This window comes from Oryctolagus cuniculus, chromosome 13 (genome assembly GCF_964237555.1).
Source record: "Oryctolagus cuniculus chromosome 13, mOryCun1.1, whole genome shotgun sequence".
NCBI classification, from domain to species: Eukaryota; Metazoa; Chordata; class Mammalia; order Lagomorpha; family Leporidae; genus Oryctolagus; species Oryctolagus cuniculus.
In genome coordinates this window covers 50809540-50832086 of record NC_091444.1, presented here as the reverse complement: position 1 = coordinate 50832086, position 22547 = coordinate 50809540, and the positions used below count along the sequence as shown (strand labels likewise).

General features: G+C 42.4%; 1 protein-coding gene across 2 annotated transcripts in view; it reads right to left on the bottom strand.

Annotated features, from left to right (window-relative positions):
* Positions 1–22547, bottom strand: part of GNPAT (glyceronephosphate O-acyltransferase) — a 40383-nt gene that overhangs the window by 8107 nt on the left and 9729 nt on the right. For both annotated transcript variants that reach the window (XM_002717374.5, XM_051820709.2), the window contains exons 3-9: positions 10322–10498; positions 8947–9076; positions 6222–6349; positions 5850–5925; positions 5468–5619; positions 5214–5344; positions 3758–3981 (exon numbers count right to left, since the gene is read on the bottom strand). In XM_002717374.5, coding sequence (XP_002717420.2) covers positions 3758–3981; positions 5214–5344; positions 5468–5619; positions 5850–5925; positions 6222–6349; positions 8947–9076; positions 10322–10498 — 1018 coding nt within the window. The remainder of the gene's footprint in view (positions 1–3757; positions 3982–5213; positions 5345–5467; positions 5620–5849; positions 5926–6221; positions 6350–8946; positions 9077–10321; positions 10499–22547) is intronic.

The following is a 22547-nucleotide window of genomic DNA, read 5'->3' as shown; positions in this document are numbered from 1 at the left end:
AAATAAACCAAGTACCTGGGGACCTATACCCACGTGGGAGACCTGGATAAAGTTCCTGGCTTCGGCCTAGCCCAGCCCTGGCCTTCACGGCCATTTTGAGAGTGAACTGGTGGATGGAAGATATCTCTCTCTCTCCCTCCTTCTATCTGTAATTCTACCTACCAAATAAATAAATAATTCTTTAAAAAAATACTATTTCAGGGGCAAGTGCTTGGTGTAGCAGCTAAGACACCCACATTCCAAGTCAGCAGTGCCTGAGTTTGAATCCTGACTCTGATGTAATCAGAGTCCAGCTTCCAGCTAATGCAAAAGGCCCAGGAGGCGGCAGGTGATGACTCAAGTGCTTGGGTCTCTGCCAGCCATATGAGAAACCGAATGAATGTCTTTTTTTTTCTTTTTTAAATATTTGTTTATTTGAAAGTCAGCGCTACACAGAAAGAAGTGGGGGGGGGGGGGTGTCTTCCATCCACGTTCACTCCCTAGTTGGCCACAACAGCCAGAGCTGCGCTGATCCAAAAGCAAGGAGCCAGGAGCTTCTTACCAGTCCCCAATGCGGGTGCAGGGGCCCAAGGACTTGGGACATCTTCTACTGCCTTCCCAGGCCACAGCAGAGCCAGATTAGAAGTGGAGCAGCAGGGACTCGAACCGGCACCCATACAAGATGCTGGCACTGCAGGCAGTAGCTTTACTCACTATGCCACAGTGCCAGCCCCCCAGACTGAGTTTATGGCATCCTGTTTGACCTGGTTCAGGCCCAGCTGTTGCAGGCATTCAGGGAGTTTATGGAAGATTTCTCTACCCCTTCCTTCAAATAAAATAAATAAATAAAAGTACTATTTCATAAACCAAATCTCTAAGGACACATAATATACAGTCATGGCTACCTCAAATCTGAAATGCCCTTGGGAATCCAAAATTGTATACTAGGAAAGTACATCCTGGATAATCACATGCATGTGATTTTAAGAATACTAAGACAATAAGGTCCAAGATCAGTGTGTGAGTACATTAACACACACTTCCCACACACACATACTCCCACACAGACACTCACACATATGGCCTACTTTGACCCATGCCAAAATGGAAGGCGTATCACTTTGTAGGTGGATGAAAGGGCAACTCAAAGTGGCATAGTCCTGGCATACGCACAGCCAATGTTGAGGAGACCTGATTTCCCCCCATCAAAGATAACTAAAGAAGCAGACCCATAACTATTCCTGGTAACTCGTCACCTGATACTTCACTGGCCTGAAGATGACCAAGCAGGAAAGACTGCAGAAGCATAATCAAGAGATGGTAATACATAACCAATATTCTCAGCAAAGGAAATCATTTTACTATCAACGTGAATCAAAGATCTGGCAGAGGGTGGCACATAAGAAGGCCTACTGCTCAACTGGGAAGTAAAGCTTCATGGAGCCCATGAGAGGCGAGCTTTCTTCCTGGACTCTCTTGTGTTCACTCCTCTCTAATTTGCCATGCTCAAGTTAATGCTACATTATATGAAATGACCATACAAAGCTCTAGACAGCAGAATGCTTAGGAATGTGGGACTATCTGATTAAAAAAGAAAATTGGAATTGAATATATACACCCACCTTATGACTGTCACTTAGATACCAGCCAACTCTCACTTTTTAATAACTGCAGGTATTGTACTTTTAGCATAGTCATATATTTATCTCATCATAAAAATGCAAAAACACCTAGAATTTTGTATATTTCTAAGCCAAACAGTTACGAATTTAGCACTTTACCTACTCTTCTCTCCTAACATCTGCTGCTTGCCACCTTGAATCATAACTAATATGTCCTTTGCTTCCATTCCAACCAGCACCATACTGAGGACAAATGTCTGACTCCTCTTTCTTTCCCTGTTGGTGACAGCCTTGTGATTCACTGGCACTTCTGTTAGTAGTTCCTCCTAAACATCTCTTCCTTGAGTCCCACATTCAGTCACTGAGTTCTCTCTTTAAAACTGATAATGGTTATTTTATAAAAACCAATGTGTCATGGTTCTCTGCTTAAAATCTATTACGGTGGGGTGCGAAGTGGCACAGTAGGTTAGAGTTCCAGTCTATAGCACCGGCATCCCATATGGGCACTAGTTTGAGTCTGGCTGCTCCACTTCTAATCCAGCTCCCTGCTACTTTGCCTGGGAAAGCAGCAGAGGATGGCCTAAGTCCTCAGGCTCCTGTACCCAAGTGGGAGACATGGAAAAAGCTCTTGGCTCCTGGCTTCGGATTGGCTCAGCTAAGGCTGTTGTGGCCATTTGGGGAATAAACGAGCAGATGGAAGATCTCTCTGTCTCAACCTAATTCTTTCAAATAAAATAAATCTTTAAAAAAATCCATTATTGCTTCTTATAAACTACAGATTTTAGATCCCAAAGGTCTGCAGGCCTACACAATCTAACCACAGCCACATACTTATCTTGTGTCCCTTACCTACAGCCAGTATTCTATCATGCCCTTGCCACATACAGGCTACAAACCCTATGATCTCACATTTCCTAATCCCTATATGACCAAGGCAAGGCTCTCTCATTTTCCTGACAAGCTTTTATCTTTCCATTAATATCAGTTCAAAAGTTACCATTTCAATGAAATCTTCCCGAGCATGAAATTACACAGTTATTTCAGGAATCCTCTGCAGTGTGTCCACAGCCCCTTGTTTGTATTTCACTAAGCCCCTACAACTGGTTTACACATTACCCACCCGCCACTGCCCTCTACAAACCAGGAGAACCTCCAGGACAGGACTCTCATCTGTTCATTTCTGAATCCCTGGAAGTACCAAGCGCTGACCTGGCATTCCTGCTTGATGAGTGAGCAGAAGGAACCTGACTATAAATAATTACCTTAAAAGAATTACACTTCCAACTGTAATGTGTACAATTTTTATTTTTTATTTATTTGACAGATAGAGTTAGACAGTGAAAGAGAAAGACAGAGAGAAAGGTCTTCCTTCTGTTGGTTCACCCCCCAAAATGGCCGCTATGACTGGTGCTATGCTGATCCAAAGCCAGGAGCCAGGTGCTTCTCCTGGTCTCCCATGCGGGTGCAGGGCCCAAGCACTTGGGCCATCCTCCACTGCCCTCCCAGGCCACAGCAGAGAGCTGGACTGGAAGAGGAGCAACCAGGACTAGAACCCGGCCTATATGGGATGCCGGCACTGCAGGCAGAGGATTAACCAAGTGAGCCACGGCGCTGGCCCAATGTGTACAATTTTAAATCAGAGACTGAAAACAACTTTAGCTAACTATTGTCATATATGCCCCACATTAAAGTATAGTATTTAAATTCCAATGAGGTTTCTATCAAGTTGATATCTGAGAATTACACTAAGTTCTACAAGACTAACCTTTTAATACTTATAATCCAGGGAGGCAAACAGGGAGCTAATCAGCACAGTTTAAAAGAGGTGGGTGGGGATGGAAGGAGTTATGAGAATGCCAAAGATCTGTGTCTTCATCCTCCACTCTGGTAGGTGCCAAGGAGACAACATTCTAACCTTCCATCTATTTAGAACTGAAAAGCGGGTCTGGTCATGTGCACAATTACTTTCAACAATCAACATGGTGTGTTCAATATACCACCCAAGTGATGAAAACGAATTGTTTTTTTCTTTCTCTGAGCAAGGCTCTGCTTAAAGTCCTATATAGGTTTCTCAACCTATATAGGCTAACTTTTTTAAAATCGAGACATTTTTTTTAAAAGTGGGCATTCTCTACATGTATGTCTCACCAACTTACCAGGCCAAATAAGAAATCCTCCAAATGCCTGGGTTAAGCCTTTCAGCCATAAAGTCTTTTCTAACAGAGCATCAAAGTCCATGGATGGCCGGTTCTGAAGCAGAACAGCAACTATTAGGGGCCATGGGCTCAGAACTAGGTTTTCAATTTGCAGAAGCTGCATTTTGTAGGCAACTTCAGTGACAAAGGCATGCATGTCCTCGGATTGCTTCTGAGGAATATACCTAAAATGAAGAACACACAACATCAAATTACAGATCCGCTTCTTAGACAACTGGAAATGAGAAGTACAATAGGAGAAGACAGGCCTTTAGAAGCCAAATACTTTCTGACAACTGAATTCTTTCAGGTCACCTGTAAGCATATATCTCTAGGGTATGCTGTTGAGGAAATATTAAATTATTCAAGGAAATAGGATCCTATTAATTCCCAGTTCCAGACCAAAAAAAAAAAAAAAAACTATATTGCTTTATAATAGAAACCATCTCAGAAAACTAATACTTCCCCAGTAGGATGAACTGCCATCTTTCCAGAATCCAACACTTTGAGCCATCATGCTGCCCTACCCTGCAAAGCATCAGAGCACATGTCAAGCACTACTGTGCTCCTCTTCTAACAGCTTCTTCAGGCATGGTTCACCAAACTGTGAAGTATCTGACAAGGCCTACACAGAGTTAGCTGGAGCAGGGAGACACATGTGACCTAAAAGCAGCCACATAATAAGGTGGCTTAACGTGAAAGTTGTAGCCAGTAAGAGTGGCCAACCCAATTTGAGATCTACAGAGAAAAAGCCTATGAGAGCAAAAAGCTAACACCTGCTTCTGAGAAGACAAATACACCTCCTGGTGAGGTCTTTTAGATCTGTGCTGATACTACAGGGAACAATGCTACAGTCAAATAAGGCCTAACTAGGTACATGGTTTGTTTTCCCTACTTCTCCAGGAGTACGTCTCTAAATTAAGAAAGCCCAAATGTGTATCTATACTTACATTCTGAAAGAACCTAATACATTTTCTTGTCCATAAAACCATAATCTTATTGAGAAGAGGGACTCACATGCATTGTTATGTAATCTTTTCTAGGATCAAAAATAATACTTAGTACATAGTTTGGCTGGCCTAGCAATATGGCTCAACAATACTCATACATATACTTGTTAATAACAGCATTATTCTTCCCTCAAGTTAGTGTCCTAAAGAACAATCATTGTCTCACTTCCTACATTTGACATACATATCTCCACAGCTAGCCATTTTTTCTGGCAAACACATAATTCTTTTTTAATTGAAGCTTTCCATGGATGAAAATGGAATGACAATGCTTCCGTGATAATTTGCTATATGATCTAAGGAAACCAAGTTTCAGTCTTAGAAGTGGTCAACGGAAAAATAACAATTCATACGTTTAGATTTTAGTCCTTCCTGCTGCATCAGATATTAAAACATAGGCCTTGTACCTTGGAACCAAGTTATATGGGCTCCTACTCATCCTCCCAGAGGCCAGAGATCGAAGTGACACAGGGTCCCCAAAGTACACATAGATGCTTCCAAAATTCTCAGACAGAATCCTTCTGGCTTTCAAGAGTCCCTAACATAGTAACACAATAAGGGAGAAGAACAAAAAACAGAGTAAATTCAGAAAGTAGTTGATGTGTAAGTTAGCACATTTTCTAAATTCACATAAAATCAAGTTTGGTTATGTTTTACGTACAGTTGTAGATTCTTTTGGCTTAGGAACCCCTAGAAGCTCATATGCATAAAGAGTTTCTTCTAATATCTTATCATAACTGATGCTAATTGGAACAAGGTAGGTATCAAAAACTTCTCTTTTGAAAAATGGTTCCATCACAATACTCAGAAGACCTTTAAACATGGAGAGAAATGTTTTATATATATTGAGGAGCACAGTACACAAGAGTATACAAACAGGACTAAAGTGTACATTTACACTAAGCCATGAATATAAACAGTTAAACACACTTAGAAATTAAATAATTTCTATAGCCATACAGTGTCAATTTCTATTCAGCAGATATACTTATACTACACCTAAAGTCTTTGGGGTTGTAATTTCTCATCTGTCAGTGACCTACCAAATTTAGGAGTCAATGTTTTGGCAGAGCGGCTTCTTGTCCCTTCGAGGAAAAATTCAACAGGAGCATAACCATTCTTTAAAGAGAAAACACAAACAAACAAAACAAAAAACACAAAACCCATTGCCTACTCTCCAAATGATAAATTCTTCTTTTGACTCCCTTTCCCCAACTCCCTCCCCACCCCTCTGAACAAACACTGCTTATAGTGAAACTTAAATAAGAGAGTCACAGAAACTAAACAGATCACTGAGGTTCTGAACATTCTTTGGGAGGAGGAGGGGAATAGCTAAGTGGCCTATCCAGAAGTTAAGAACTTAGAGCAAATATCAGCGAAGAGAAAATATTTACTTGGTAGTTATTTGCATTTACCCGTAACATAGTTTTTACATATTCAGAGAATACAGCCCAGTAGAGTTTATTGCCACCAAAGGTGCGCCGCATGAAGAAGGCACCTGACATCCTCAATAGCTCACCAATCATTTTCATTCCCAGGAAGTCTAGAAAATAAAGGAAGGATTGACATTTATTTGCAGATCTTGAAACTTTCTATAAAGACCTACACTCAAACACTGTTATGATTTATGTATCTGATATATCCTTATGATATTATACTTTCTAATATTAAAATCCATAAGAAGATACATTTAACAGAATTATGGAAAAGAAGGGACTCTGTGGGCCAGGTGATCATTGGGAGCTTGCCTTGTGCCACCATGTACCATTGCCTTTACAACCAAGCTGGCTAGAGAGCAAGGACAATAGTAGGGCAATGTGACAACTTACAATGTCATGCTGCCAATTTCTTAGCCCTGTTGCTGAGCTGCGTTACAGACCAATGTGTATCTTTCACGCCTTTGAGAGGCAGGCCAAACCAGTTCTCACCTTCCTCACATCAGATAAAAATATCAACCTACTTTTGGTGGAAGAGATTATATAAAGCAAGTCTGAAATGAAGGTAAGAGCACCATTGCTGTTTAAAAACAGCCCTTCTGTTTTTCCTTACTTTTCAAATAAATTCTTTTCTTGTATATTCAGACGAAAGTGCTTAAGTCTCCCACAATTTTTTACCTTCCTATTTACTTCATTTATTAACCAAAATGTATACTTGAATCCTAACCTTCCTGGCTACCTTAAAAGTGAATTGTTAATTTATTTGCCTTAGCAGTTCAACTTGTAGGAATCAATCCTACAGAAATAAAAGCATTAAAACACTGTTTATAATAGCAAAACCACTAAAGTATGATACATTCAGATTGCTAAATATTATGCAATTCTAAATGTAAGATCTACAATTATAAAATGCTTAGAAGAAAAAAGGGAAAAATTTCTTGACATTGGATTTGGCAACAATTGTTTTTAATTTTCATTTCATTAATTAATTTATAAGATTTAACAATTTTTCACATTTTGCCATATTCACTTACTACGTTTACATGAAAACAAATATTTTATCATTTAACATGGGATTTATGACAATAATCATAAAGTGAAAAAAGAAGGGTATATTATTATGTGGAGGATATAATTAAGTGAAGACAATATTTGCGACTATCTATGTACCAAATAATACAATACCCACACATTTATCATAGTTTATATATGTCACCTTCCACAAATGAGAAAGACATATATTTGTCTTTCTGTATCTGGCTTATTTCACTTATTTCACAAGAGTTTCTTGGCTTTTATATCAAAAGCAAAAGGAACAAAAGAACAAATAAACTGGGCTTGCCTCATGGTTAAAATCTTCTGCGTATCAAAGGACACAATCAACAGATTGAAAAGGAACCAAAGGAATGAGAGACAATATTTGCATATCATAAGGGGTAAATATCCAGAATAGGAGTATATAAAGAGTTCCTACAATTCAACAGTAACAAGAAATCAAATAACCCAATTAAAAAATGGGCAATGGACTTGAACAGACTTTTCTCTAAAAAAGGTATACAAATGGTCAATAAGCTCACTGAAAAGATAATCAATAACACTAATCATCAGGGAAATGAAAATAAAAACTTCAATAAAATAGCACTTCATACCCATTAGAATGGTTATTGTTTTTAAAAATCCAAAAAGCAAGTGTTGGCAAACATGTAAAATTGAAACTTTTAAAATAAAAATGGAACTCTTATATATTGTTGATGGGAACATACAATGGTACCACCACCACAGTATGGTAGTTCCTCAAAAAATTAAAAATTAAATATGTGATAAAGCAATTCTATCCCTTGGTATCCATTTGAAAGTAGGATATTTGAAAGTAGGATCTTAAACAGATACGTGTACTTTCATGCTCCAAGCAGTGTTATTTGCAATAGCCAAAAAGCAAAAGCAACCCAACAGTCTACTGATGAATGGAAAAAGAAGGTGGCATATTCATGTAATGGATTATTCAACTTTTTAAAAAGAAATCCTGACACATGCTGCAGCATGGACGGACTTGAGAGCATTATGCTGAGTCAACACCAGTCACAAAAGGACAAATATTTTGTGAGTTCACTTATACGAAGTATAGAATAGCCAAATCCACAAACAGAAAGTAGAAAGGTGGTTGCCTGGGGACAGGGAAGGTAGAATGAGGAGTTGCTGTTTAATGGTCCAGAGTTTCAATTTTTCAAGATGATAAGTTTTGTGAATGGGTGGTGGTAATGACAGTCCAACAATATGAATGTACTTTATGCCAATGAACTGCACACTCACAGATAGTTAAAATGTAAATTTTTATTATGTGCATTTGCTAAATTCTTTATTTTACCATTTAAAAAAATAGTTACATCTATTTATTGATCTACAGATATTCATCAATGTAATATAAAATAAAAAAAGTAGGTAACACATACAGGAAGTTTCATTTTTTAAACCGAAACCAAAAAACCCTGGTGCCTATATGCCTTTATATATCTGTGCAAAGTAAAATACCACACAAAAGCACATAATTCAAACTGTTAAACCCTAGGATTGGAAGGAAGAAGGAGAGTCTATTTTCATCATCATAATCTTCACAGACATCAGTATCAGTAGAATCATTTTATTTTTATTTTTATATACAATACCCACACATTTATCATAGTACAAAAGTAGAAAAGCTACGTACCCATTCCCGCTGCTATAACTGGCACAGGCAAATCATAGTTGTATAAAAGAAATGACAACATGAGAAAGTCAATATAACTTCGATGACTAGGCAGCAAGACAACAGGATGCTCCTGGATGGCTCGTTGTAGCTTGAAAATAAATTTTAGACTTTAAATAATTTCAGTTGTGTTATTAAGATCACATTTCAAATAAGAAAACAGAACAACTCTATGTACAAAGGGAATAATAATCATCTTTATCACCTTACATATCATACACAAACTTAATTGGCTGAGAAGGTAAAAACATTATTTCAGAGTTCTAGTTAAACACTTTCACATATTGCAAGAATATTAAAAATGTAAGTTTTATGGATTAATGATGAAATGAGCACCTTCAGTAATAGGACAGACACCATGTGCTCTCAATACGATGCATTGAGAAGACTACAACATTGCTTCACATTAGATTCACAATCTAATGCAGAGGTAACATAAATCCAAATCAGGGGACACTATGAAATAGTTGGCTTGTTTTTTAAAAAACAAGTATCATGGGGCTGGCACTGTGGCGTAGCAGGTTGGGTCACCACTTGCGAAGCTGGAATCCCATATGTGTGCCAATTCAAGTCCTGGCTGCTCCACTTCTGATCCAGCTCCCTGCTGGTGCACCTGGGAAAGCAGCAGAAGTCCTTGGGCCCCTGTACCCAAACGGGAGACCCAGAGGAGGCTACCAACTTCGGCCTGGCCCAGCTCTGGCTGTTGTGGCCATTTGAGGAGTAAACCAGAAGATGGATGATCTCTATCTCTCCCTCTCTCTGTAACCCTACTTTTCAAACAAATAAAATAAATTAAAAAAAAAAATAATGAAACACAAACAAAAAGACTAAGGAATTGTTCTAAATTAAGAGTTTAAAGAGATAGAGATGCTGAATGTAACGCATGATCGAGGACTTTCTCATCTATGCAGGATATAATTGGGACAACTGCCAAAGTATGAATGAAGTTTGTATTACTAGTACTGCAGCAATATCAATTTATTTTATTATTGCAGCATAAAAGAATATCCTTATCTATAAGAAAACATACAAAAGTATTGGGAAAAGGATAAAGGAAATATTTTTGGGGAATCTAAATTAAGCATATAAATTCTCTGTATTACTTTTGTAATTTTTGTGAGCATCTGACATAAGTTAGGCCATAAAGTTAAGTTAGTGCAAAGTCTGAACTTATAAAGAAAAAACAAACCAACCCTCAGAGAGGCATATCCTATCTGTTCAGAGGGGATCCGTGATGACTAGGCCCCTGGCATTTACTGGCCAAGGCAGACATTTGTGAGTCGACTAAATCATGCGGGGTTTAAGAAGATATTGGTTTTAAACAATCAATACTCACTTTTTGAATACCTTCTTCATTTACACACACCTTTGAGAAAATTTGTTTAAATATTTTGCTCAGGGCAAAAGCAAAAAACCGTATGGCTCCCAGACGCAGTTTGTGGCTCATTTCATCCAAGATCTCACAAACTTCTTCTCGGAGAACATCAACAGATTGAAGTGATTCCATGGAAAGCTATGATAGAAGGGGAAGCAGGGATAAATGTCTTTTAAAGAGGAGGCCATGTCTCTTATATTCAAATAAGTATGACAACAGTTCCAAGTGGACCAATGTGATACAACTCAAAAATGGTGTTTTTTCTATCTTAATTTGATATAATTTACTTTCCAACACAGTAGACAAATGATCCTATTCAGACAAGTTTAAAGGATAGAAACTCAGAGACAATCAGCTTTGTAGTCTAGCATTTTAGAGTAAAGAAAACATCGTTCCATTTGGTTACTAGGTTTACATCCAAACTCTTTAAAATAAGTTGTTGCCTATGATAAGGATTTTAGCAGTTTCTCTCAGTAGATTGCTGCACCACTTTACCTGCTTGCTCCATGCTATTTCAAGGTAATATAAGAGCACAAGCTAAAAGTGACAAATTACACTGAAATAAGCAATTCAGACTTCACCAGAAACAAATTATTGGTATAAAAATTCCTAAACTATCAAAAGGGTAATTATTAAAATGAAACTTTATTTACATAGCATACCACAACTTGTTGTTTTTTAAGATTTATTTATTTGAAAGGCTGAGGGACCGGCATTGTGGTATAGCAGGCAAAGCCACCATCTGCAATGCCAGAATCCCATAAGGGCACCACTTTGTGTCCTGGCAGCTCCATTTCCAATCCAGTTCCCTGCTAATGCTCTGGGAAAGCAATGGAAGAGGTTCTAGTGCTTGGGCACCTATACCCACGAGGGAGACTTAGATGAAGTTCCTGGCTCCTGGGTTCAGCCTGGCCCAGCCCTAGCCATTGCAACCATTTGGGGACTAAAACAGCAGATGGAATACCTCTCTCTCAGTCTGTCTTTCCCTCTCTCTCTGCAACTTTGCCTTTCAAATAAAAATGTTAAAGGGGGGGGGCTGTTGGAGGAACAGGAAAGAGAGATACGTATCATTACATCTGCTAATTCACTCCCCAAATGCTCACAATAGCCAGTGATAGGCAAGGCCAAAGCCAGAAGCCAGGACTGTCATCCTGATCTTCCATGAGTGGCAAAGGCCAATGTACTTGAGCTATCTTCTGCTGCCTCCCCAGGCACATTACCAGGAAGTTGGACCAGAAGCTGAGTAGCTGGGATTTGAATCAGCACTCAGACATGAGATTTGAATCAGCACTCAGAATCACAAGGAGCAGTGTAACTGTACTACAATGCCTGCCCCACCACAACTGTTTGTGTTTTTTTTAAGATTTATTATTTATTTGAACGGTAGAGTTACAGAGAGGCAAAGGCAGAGATAGAGGGAGAGCCAGAGAGAGAAGTCTCCCATCCACTGGTTCACTCCCCAATGGCTGCAACGGCCAGAGCTGAACTGATCTGAAGCTAGGAGCCAGGAGCTTCTTCTGGGTCTCCGATGCAGGTGCAGGGGCCCAAGCACTTGGGCCATCTTCTACTGCTTTCCTAGGCCATAGGAGAGCTGGATTGGAAGTGGAGCAGCCGAGTCTTGAACTGGCACCCATATGGGATGCCAGCACAGCAGATGGCAGACTTTACCCACTACGTCGCAGTGCAGCCCCACCTACCACAGCTTTTTAACTGGGAACAAAATGTTTACTGTATGCCTAGAATTGTCAAGGGTCTGGAGATAAACAAGTCGCAGGTTCAGTTCTCAATGAAGACTAATGTGACTCTTTCCACTTTCTCCTAAACAAGTACTTTGAAAAGGAAGGAAGTCTTTAGGACAGACTCATTCATTCAAAGAATGCTCTGTAGGATGGGATGCTGTAGGCCCAATTACATGCAGTGATGGAGAATCTTTTTTTTTTTTTTTTTTTTTTTTACAGGCAGAGTGGACAGTGAGAGAGAGAGACAGAGAGAGAAAGGTCTTCCTTTGCCGTTGGTTCACCCTGTGATGGAGAATCTTATCTTTTGTCACTGAGGTGACATTCACACCACATAAAATTAATCACTTTAAAGTGGATAATCCAGGGGCAGGCACTGTGGCCCAGCGGGCTAACTCCCTGGCCTCAAGCACCAGCATCCCATATGGGCACAAGTTCTAGTCCCGGCTGCTCCTCTTCTGATCCAGCTCTCTGCTATGGCCTAGAAAAGCAGTAGAAGATAGCCCAAGTCCTTGGGCCCCTGCACCCATGTGGGAGACCCAGAAGAAGCTCCTGGCTCCTGATCGGTGCAGCTTCAGCCGCTGAGGCCATCTGGGGAGTGAACCAGTGGATGGAAGACCTCTCTGTCTCTACCTCTCTCTGTAACTCTGCCTGTCAAATAAATAAAATAAATCTTTAAAGTGGATAATCCAGGGGCCAGCACTGTGGTGCAAGTTAGGTTGCTACCTGTAATGATGCATACCACACTGTAGTCCTGGTTGCTGTGCTATTGATCCAGCTCTCAGGATCACTGCCTGGGAAGAGCAGAAGATGGTCTTCTAAGTATTTAAGCCCCTGCCACCCACATGGAAGACCCAGATGGAAGTTCCTGGTTTCTGGCTTTAGCCTGGCCCAGCCACGGCTGTTGTAACCATTTGGGGAGTAAACTGGTGGACAGAATATCTCATCCTCTTTATGTATCCCTCTCTGTGTCATTCTGACTTTCAAATAAATGAAATAAAACAAATTTAAAAAAAAATAATAAAGTGGGGCTGGCGCTGTGGCATAGTAGGTTAAGCCTCCGCCTGCAGCACTGGCATCCCAGATAGGTGCTGGTTTGTATCCTGGCTACCCCTCTTCCGATCCAGCTCTCTGCTTATGGCCTGGGAAAGCAGTGAAGGATGATGCCCAAGTGCTTGGGCCTCTGCACCCATGCGGGAGACCTGGAAGGAGTTCCTGCCTTTGGATCAACTTAGCTCTGGCCATTGCAGCTGTTTGTGGAGTGAACCACCGGATGGAAAAGACCTTTCTCTCCATCTCTCCCTCTCTCTGTCTGTAACTCTACCTCTCAAATAAATAAAATCTTTTAAAAAAAAATAAAGTGAGTAATTCAGTGTTATTTACTACATCCACAAATGTACAACCTCCTCCTCAATCCAGCTCCATATCTTCTGGGGCTCAATTCAACAGGCCTAAGAGAGAAGGACTAGAATACATTATTTCCTCTTTTCTGCATTCCTTTATTCCAAGGTTATCTGAACTAGTGATCACAGCAAGAAAAGGTTTCACAGTATGGTCACAAGAAAAGACATATTGAGTATAACTAGATGAAGACTGCGTGAACATGAGGTAGAGAAGCACAGTGGCCAAAAAATAACTAAAAAGTCTGAACGAGGAGAAAAGGGAGAATATCAGTTAAAGTGAAATTGCTTTCCCAAGATAGAAAAGACCTAGACCAATTTTTTAAATTATCATTTCACTTTTTAAAAGTTATGTTAAAATATAAAATTCACTATTTAATCAGGCTGGGAATTTGGTATAGCAGTTAAGATGCTGCTTGGGCTACCTGCATCCTGTCAGAATGCCTATGTCTGAGTCCCAGGTATGATCCTGATTCCAGTTTCTTTCTAATTCATACCCTGTGAGGCAGCATATGATGGCTCAAGTACTTGGGTCCCTATTCCTGGCTGCTGACTTCAGCCTGGCCTAGCTCTGGCTGTTGTGGGCATTTGGGGAGTGAACTGGTGGACAGTTTTGTCTGTTGGCCTTTCAAATAAAGTGAAAATATACAAATTTTTAAAATTAAAAAATTCTGTATATTATGGAAGGTCAGATTGTGCTGCACCCACATGGGAGACCAGGAGAAGTACCTGGCTCCTGGCTTCGGATCAGCGCGGTGCGCCGGCCGCAGCACGCCAGCTGCAGCAGCCATTGGAGGGTGAACCAACGGTAAAGGAAGACCTTTCTCTGTCTCTCTCTCTCACTGTCCACTCTGCCTGTCAAAAAATAAATAAATAAAACAAAGGGATTAGGAGCACAGGTCATATATTCAAATCAAAAAAGAAACCAGCAGAAGAGATAAAAGAATTTTCCTCAGACCTTGACCTGATTAAATTCCAATTCAAAGTCAGAAAAACAAGATCTTCCCAGGTAAGCCTCAGGGTATGGGAATCAAATTTAGAACCTGAAAACTGACTTTCTTCTTCACCAGCCAAAAATCACAGCAAGCCTGCTAGGGAGGCCAACCTTGGATGGGGTTAGAGGCCAAGGGAGAGATCACATTCATCAGGAGTTTGCCACCCCAAGAAGGGTTTTTCAGGGGCTGGCACTGTGGCGCAGTGGGTTAAAGCCCCAGCCTGCTGCATCAGCATCTCATATGGGCGCCGGTTCGAGTCCTGGCTGCTCCAGCTCCACTTCCAATCCAGCTCTCTGCTATGACCTGGGAAAGCAGTAGAAGATGGCCCAAGTCCTGTGGGAGACCTGGAGGAAGCTCCTGGCTCCTGATCAGCTCAGCTCTGGCTGTTGTGGTCATTTGGGGAGTGAACCAGTAGAATGGAAGACCTCTCTCTCTTTCTCTGGCTCTACCTCTTCTGTAACTCTGTCTTTCAAAGAAATAAAAAATAATTCTTAAAAAAAAAAAAGGGTTTTTCAGGCAAAGGAGTGAGCAAATATTGGAAGCAAAAACACAGACAGGCTAGCAGTATTGCAGGAACTGAGGCAGGAAAATGGGAAGAGAAAGGTGGTGGGAGTAGTCTGCAGAATACTTTGTGACTAGGATGGTGAATTATAGGCTTTACCCTAAGGAGAGCTAGCAGTGTAGCATAGCAGATTAAACTGCTGGCTATGATGCTACACTTTTTTTTTTTTTTTTAAAGGATTTATTTATTTATTTATTTGAAATGCAGGGTTACAGAGAAGCAGAGGCAGAAAGAGAGGTCTTCCATTTGCCACTGGCTCACTCCTCAAATGGCTGCAATGGCAGAGCTACGCTGACCCAAGGCTGGGAGCTTCTTCCTAGTCTCCCATGCAGGTACAGGGGCCCAGGGACTTGGGTTATCCTCTACTGTTTTCCTAGGCCACAGCAGAGAGCTGGATCAGAAGTGGACCAGTCAGGACTTGAACCAACACCCATACGGGATGCCAGCACTGCAAGAGGTGGCTTTACCTACTACACCACAGCACCAGCCCCCAACTGCTCCACTTCTGATCCAGCTCCTTGCTAATGCACCTTGGAAAGCAGCAGATGATGGACCAAGTATTTGGCCATTGCCACCCAAAGAGAGACCTGATGGAGTTCCAGGCTCCTGGCTTTGCCCAGTCTTGGCAGTTGTGACCACTTGGGGAGTGAACCAGTGGACAGAAGATCTCTTCCCCTAATGGACGAAAGATTTCTCTGTCTGGCACTCTGTCTTTCAAATAAACAAACAAAAAGTCTTAAAAAATAAGTTTCAGCCGGCGCCGTGGCTCAATAGGCTAATCCTCCACCCTAGCAGCGCCGGCACACCGGGTTCTAGTCCCGGTTGGGGCGCCAGATTCTGTCTCGGTTGCCCCTCTTCCAGGCCAGCTCTCTGCTGTGGCCAGGGAGTGCAGTGGAGGATGGCCCAAGTGCTTGGGCCCTGCACCCCATGGGAGACCAGGAAAAGCACCTGGCTCCTGCCTTCAGATCAGCGCGGTGCGCCGGCTGCAGCGCACCGGCCACGGCGGCCATTGGAGGGTGAACCAATGGCAAAAGAAGACCTTTCTCTCTGTCTCTCTCTCTCACTGTCCACTCTGCCTGTCAAAAAAAAAAAAAAAAGTTTCATCCTGAAGGCACTTAGGGGCCACTGATAGTTTTCAATCACTAGGTTGATTCAGACTTGTTTTAGAAGGATGCTTCCAGAGGATGTATAGTCAGTTGTGGCTTTATAAATGCATATTTTTCAGTACAGTGATCTACCCTTGTTCCCTAGCTTGGCTTTGCTACTAGCCCCCATTGTCAAACGGCAATGATAGTTTCACCACCTTCTTGTGCACCCTGCTCCAGGGCCTCACCTGTTTTATCACTTTAGGTGACAGGTGGATCTGCAAGTCTATCCTCTCTGAAGGCCAACGGAAGGTAGGCTGGTCTCCCTGAGAGGACTACCTGGCCCTGCCAGCTCGAAATGTTACTTCTTGCATTTGGAAGAAGAACTAGGTTGACTTTAGAGTGTGTTACCATTCTTGAGGGTGACGAAAATGAAGTCAGTCTGTCTCTGCTAGTTATAATGTTACAGTAAAATTTTACTGTGAGGAAAAGGAACACTGGATATGTTGGTCCACCGTTGAGGGCCACAAATCCACTCTGTGGACAGTGGCCTCTGACCCCATTGGCCAATTTCTGGCACTCTGCTGATGACTTCCATAGAACACATCTGGCACCAGCATCTATCAGAGATCTTTTACCTCATCTGGAAACATACTTGCCCTTTGTGGGGTTCCAATCTAGGACCATCAAGATGTCTCCATCAGAGACACTAGCTACGGCTTGTGGGAATGATGCCATCCAAGTATGTGAGGAGGAGCCCAACTCAGATCTGTAGTAGCCCTCCTTTTCCCTGATAGCCTACTTGCGTCAGACCAATTCCTAGGATGTTAACTGTCTCCTGGACTTTGCAGTCATAATTAGGAGATGGCCTTCTGGAAGCAGTATCATGTGATGGCCTCAGAACTACTTTGCTTCTAGAAAGCCATGGTTCCCCAGGAAATGTGCTAACACTTTCCCAATCCCTGAGAATACCTGGACCTTCACTAACTAGGTTCACATCTATTCAGTCTTGGATAAAGTGTGCAGCCCCAGAACCACTTACTCTTTTCCCTCCTTTGACACAAGGTCCTAAGTAAAGAGTTACATAATATTAATACATTGTTATCACAGATTTTGCTTGCTTTAGGACACAGTGTTAAATTTTGGGAGGTGAATATATATTTAGAAACATTCAATACACATATATTTATATACATATTTTCATATATATTATGTGTGGTACATTTCTATGTAGGAGGGGGTTTGTATCTCAGACCTCTCTGTAAGGTTTTCTGGAAATAATCCACTTGAGTCCCAAATCCTATTTTATAAGGCCATGCAGAATTTTATTACTTTATTTAATTTGAAAGGCAGAGAGAAAGGGATAGGGAGGATCTCCCATTCACTGCTTCACTCCCCAAATGCTTGCAATAGCTGAAGCTGAGCCACTCTGAAGCACAGCCAGGAACTCAATCTAAGGTTCCCAAGTGAGTAGCAGGGACTCAACTCGTGAGCCATTATATCCTGCCCTCAGGGTTCACATTAGCAGGAAGCTAGAATCCAGAGTAGAGCTGAAACTCACCCCCAGGCACTCCAGTGTGGGACGAGAGCACCCTAATGTTTTAATGGTATGTCAAATGCTCACCCTACACTCACAATTTTAAAAAATTCCATTGTGAATACTTATCCAAAATAGGTCCTACCTTCCCAATTGCTGGGCAAATTCTTGTACTTAAGACATTCAATTAATTTTAAGAGAATTAATTTCTGAATGTAGGTTTGTATAGACTGACAGGTTTGTTTTCCTTTAAAAACCCTTATAAATAGAGGCAGGCATTTGGCCTAGCAGTAAAAATGCTGATTAAGACAGCTGCTTCTGGGCCAGTGCTGTGGCGTAGACAGTAAAGCTGCCGCCTGTAGTGTTAGCATCCCATACGGGTGCTGGTTCGAGTCCCGGCTGCTCCATTTCCGATCCAGCTCTCTGCTGTGGCCTGGGAAAGCAGTAGAAGATGGCCCAAGTCCTTGGGCCCCGCAACCATGTGGGAGACCTGGAAGAAGCTCCTGGCTCCTGGCTCGGATTGGTGCAGCTCCAGCCGTTGCAGCCACCTGGGGAGTAAACCAGCAGGTAGAACACACTCTCTCTTTCTCTCTCTGCCTCTCTATAACTCTGATGTTGCTGTGGATTCGTTCCTGAGAGGAGAAGCGTGGTTGGGGCAAGAGGTGCGGAGTCACCACACAGACCCCAGGAGTCAGGTGAAAGCAGGCCAGAGTCGACCAGCCCACAGACTTGTTTATTTCAGTTGGTACAGCGGCTTAAATAGCCAAGGCAGCCAATCCGGTCAAGGGGTGGTTTATGCCCTAATCAATCACAGCCCGTTGCCAGGCAGTATCCAAAGCTATCCAATCACAGGCTGTTGCCAGGCAGGCTCCGTTGCCAGGTGGGTTTCAAAGCCATTCCTGAGTAACTGACACTCGCTTGCCAGCAGCCATCTTGGCATGGCCTTCTCATTCCACCACATTTCCCCCTTTTCATTTATTTTTGAACAACGGGAGGCATGATTCTTGGCCATACCATTGTTGACCCCATTTCCATGTGGTCTCTGTACGTGGCTGTGCCTGTCTTAGGTTGTCCCCCAGGGGATCTTACCCGTCATTGATAACCAGTGCTCAAAACGAGATGCCGACGCCGCGGCTCAATAGGCTAATCCTCCACCTAGCGGCGCCGGCACACCGGGTTCTAGTCTTGGTCGGGGTGCCGGATTCTTTCCCGGTTGCCCCTCTTCCAGGCCAGCTCTCTGCTGTGGCCAGGGAGTGCAGTGGAGGATGGCCCAAGTGCTTGGGCCCTGCACTCCATGGGAGACCAGGATAAGTACCTGGCTCCTGCCATTGGATCAGCGTGGTGCGCCGGCCGCAGTGCGCCAGCCGTGGCAGCCATTGGAGGGTGAACCAATGGCAAAGGAAGACCTTTCTCTCTCTCTCTCTCACTGTCCACTCTGTCAAAAAAAAAAAAAGAGACCACAGGAGTGCTTGCTCAAATAGGGGTAGGAATGAGGAACAATGGTAATCAGGAATGGCATGACCACAGACAGGCTGTGGGCCATTCGAGTGGCTGACTAGAGCAACACTCTGCCTTTCAAAAAAATAAATCTTAAAAAAAAAAAAAAGACACCTGCTCCTCATACTGACATATCTGGTACTTGGTACTTGTGTCTGGCACCAGTTTTTAACTCCAGCTTCCTGCTAACACAGGCACTGGGAAGCAGCAGTAATGGTTCAAGTAGTTGGGTTCTTGCCACCAATATGGGAGACTTGGATTAAGTCTCTACCTCCTGGCTTTGATCAACCTAGTCTTGACCACTGTGGGCTTTTAGGTAGTGAACTAGCCAATGGGAACAAACACACACACTCGCTCTCTCTCTCAAATAAATAAAATAAAAAACAATTTATCTCCTTTACCATTAAGCCATGATGGCAACTGGGGATATATACGTTAAAAAAAAGAAAATCAATGGGGACCAGCCAGAATTGTAGCACAAAGGGTTAAGCTACCACCTGCAACATTGGCATCCCATATGGGTGTCAGTTTGAGTCCTGGCTACTCCGTTAATGTGCTTAGGAAAGCAGCAGAAGATGGCCCAAGCGCTTGGGCCCTGAACCAATGTGGGAGACCTAGATGAAGTTCCTGGCACCCAGCTCCTGGCTTCCGTCTGACTCATCTGTCATTGTGACTATTTGGGGCGTGAATCAGCAGGTGGAAGATCTTTCTCTGTCACTCCCTCTCTTTCTGCCATCATGAGCTTTACCACCTTTAAGAAACTATCACTTGTAGAATCTTGGTGTAGTATCAAAGAATGAGTCCTGGTTACCTGAAAAGCCTGCTTAAAAACTAATCCCAGGGCCAGCATTGTAGTGAAGCAGGTTAACCTGCCACGTGCAACACTGGCATTCTATACTGGAGGGCAGGTTTAAGTCCCGGCTGCTCTGCTTCCAATCCAGCTTCTTCCTGGTGCATATGGGTGGGCAGAGGAAGATGGCCCAGTTGTTTGGGCCCCTGCCACCCACATGAGAGACCACAGTGGAATTCCTGGCTTCAGCCTGGCCCAGATCTGGCCACCTGGAGAGTGAAACACTAAATAGAAGATTCCTCTCTCTCTCTCTTCTTTTTTCTCTCTCCTCTTCTTTCTCTCTGCCTTGCAAAAAAAAAAAAACAAACAAAACAAAAAAAACAAAACAAAAAAAAAACAAAAAACTTCCTACTTCCTTTTCCGACTACATATCTGTGTGAACTCAGTTTATTTCAACTCAAACAACATATAACAGATTGAACATAGAAGCAGCTATGATAACGCAGCTGTTCTCTATTAAACCAAACATTACAGAGATCTGCAAAACTATAAATAAAGCAGAACAGATTCCAAGAGGTCAGAGGAAACTGCAGAATAAGGATGGCACAACCTATAGTTTAGGGCAATATCCTTAAGTTGAAACTGAAGAGCTCTCTACTATGGACTGGAGGTAACAGGTAAGATCAAAGAGAAGCTCAAACATTCTGTCTACTATGAAGATAAAAAGAGAGCCTCAATCTGTAAGAGCAAAGAGGCAATCTTTGGTAACCAGCGTCAAGCAATACTGCAATAGTGAATGAGTTCCCTCTCTCCTTTATAAAAATATGCAACTAGTGGCCTATGTGCTTTCCCTTAAGATACTTACATTCAATTTTAAGTTCCTAACATTCAGGAAATTCCTTCATGCTTCATAACCCACCTCACACACACACACTCATGCACAGACACACACCCATGCTCACACACAGGCACACATACTCATACACATGCTCACCTCTTCATATACTCACACAGACACGCTCTCACAGTCTCACATTTACGGTCATACACACACACACACACACACACACACACACTTGCTCACATATACACTCACTCACAGACACACTCATTCACATAAAAATACCTATAAAAAGATATTTACAAAGAATCAAAAGGGAGAGTTGGTACCTATAGGCACAGTATTCTTTCATGAAGCTAGTTAGGAAAGGAATACATTATACATTCTCTCCTAACTAGTTAAAAAAAAAAAAGGAGTCATGGAGCAACAGAAGGCTGCTGCTAATAAAATTGAGGCCAGTCATTGCAAGTCATCCTGCCATAGCAGTGAACATGAGAAGGGGGGCGGGGGGATGAAGCAACAGGCCAGCAACAGCTGCAAATGATGCATCAGTTTATCACCTATAGACCTACAGCCATGTGAGCACCTAGGCAATATGACAATGAAGGCTAGCCATCAGGGAGCCCTAATCCTCTCTATCAAGTACCTTCATTTGATGCTGTCAAATCACATGTTCAAAGCAGACTTTCATACCCTTCCTAAACTTGTTCCCTCTTGGGAGTCTCCTATCTTAGTGACCGGCTCTATTGCCCTAATTCTTCACCTTCCTTCCCTTCTTACACCCAACTGGTCACTAAATAATACACTTCCCTGACTACCTGCTACTAAATTACTTGGCACTTGTCAAATCTCTTAAATATGCCCATTTCTCTGTTTCTGTAACCACTTCCCAATCCAGGCAACTATAATGGCATGAGGGTATTACTGCAAGAGCATCAAAAGCAGACTTATGGTCACTGATTTTAGCATAATGCAGTTCCTAAAACATTAGCTGACATATCACACTCCATCTTGAAACTTTTAAATAGCTTTGCACTGTAGGCAGGATAAAATCCTATTCCTCTATGTGGCTTACAAAGCCCTTCATAACATGGCTACTGCTTACCTTGCCAGGCATATTTTTTTTTTTTTTTTTTTTTTTGACAGGCAGAGTGGACAGTGAGTGAGAGAGAGAGAGAGAGAGAGAGAGAAAGGTCTTCCTTTTGCTGTTGGTTCACCCTCCAATGGCTGCCGCGGCCGGCGCGCTGCGGCCGGCGCACCGCGCAGATCCGATGGCAGGAGCCAGGAGCCAGGTGCTTTTCCTGGTCTCCCATGGGGTGCAGGGCCCAAGCACCTGGGCCATCCTCCACTGCACTCCCGGGCCACAGCAGAGGGCTGGCCTGGAAGAGGGGCAACCGGGACAGAATCCAGCGCCCCGACCGGGACTAGAACCTGGTGTGCCGGCGCCACTAGGCGGAGGATTAGCCTAGTGAGCAGCGGCGCCAGCCGCCAGGCATATTTCTTATCCTTACTCTTTGCTTTCTTTGGTCTGGTCATGCTGAACTACCTTCAGTATGGTGGTGTTACACGTTCCCTCTTAGCTCCAGTCTGTAAAATAAGCTGGTGATTCCTAAACTTGCAACATCTCCCTGACATTTCAATTTAGCTGGCATGGAGGTGAGACCTAGGCATAGGAATTCTTCAAAATTCCTTGAAAAATTATAATGTGGAAGCTTGAAAACCACAGGATTAAGTTATTTGTTCT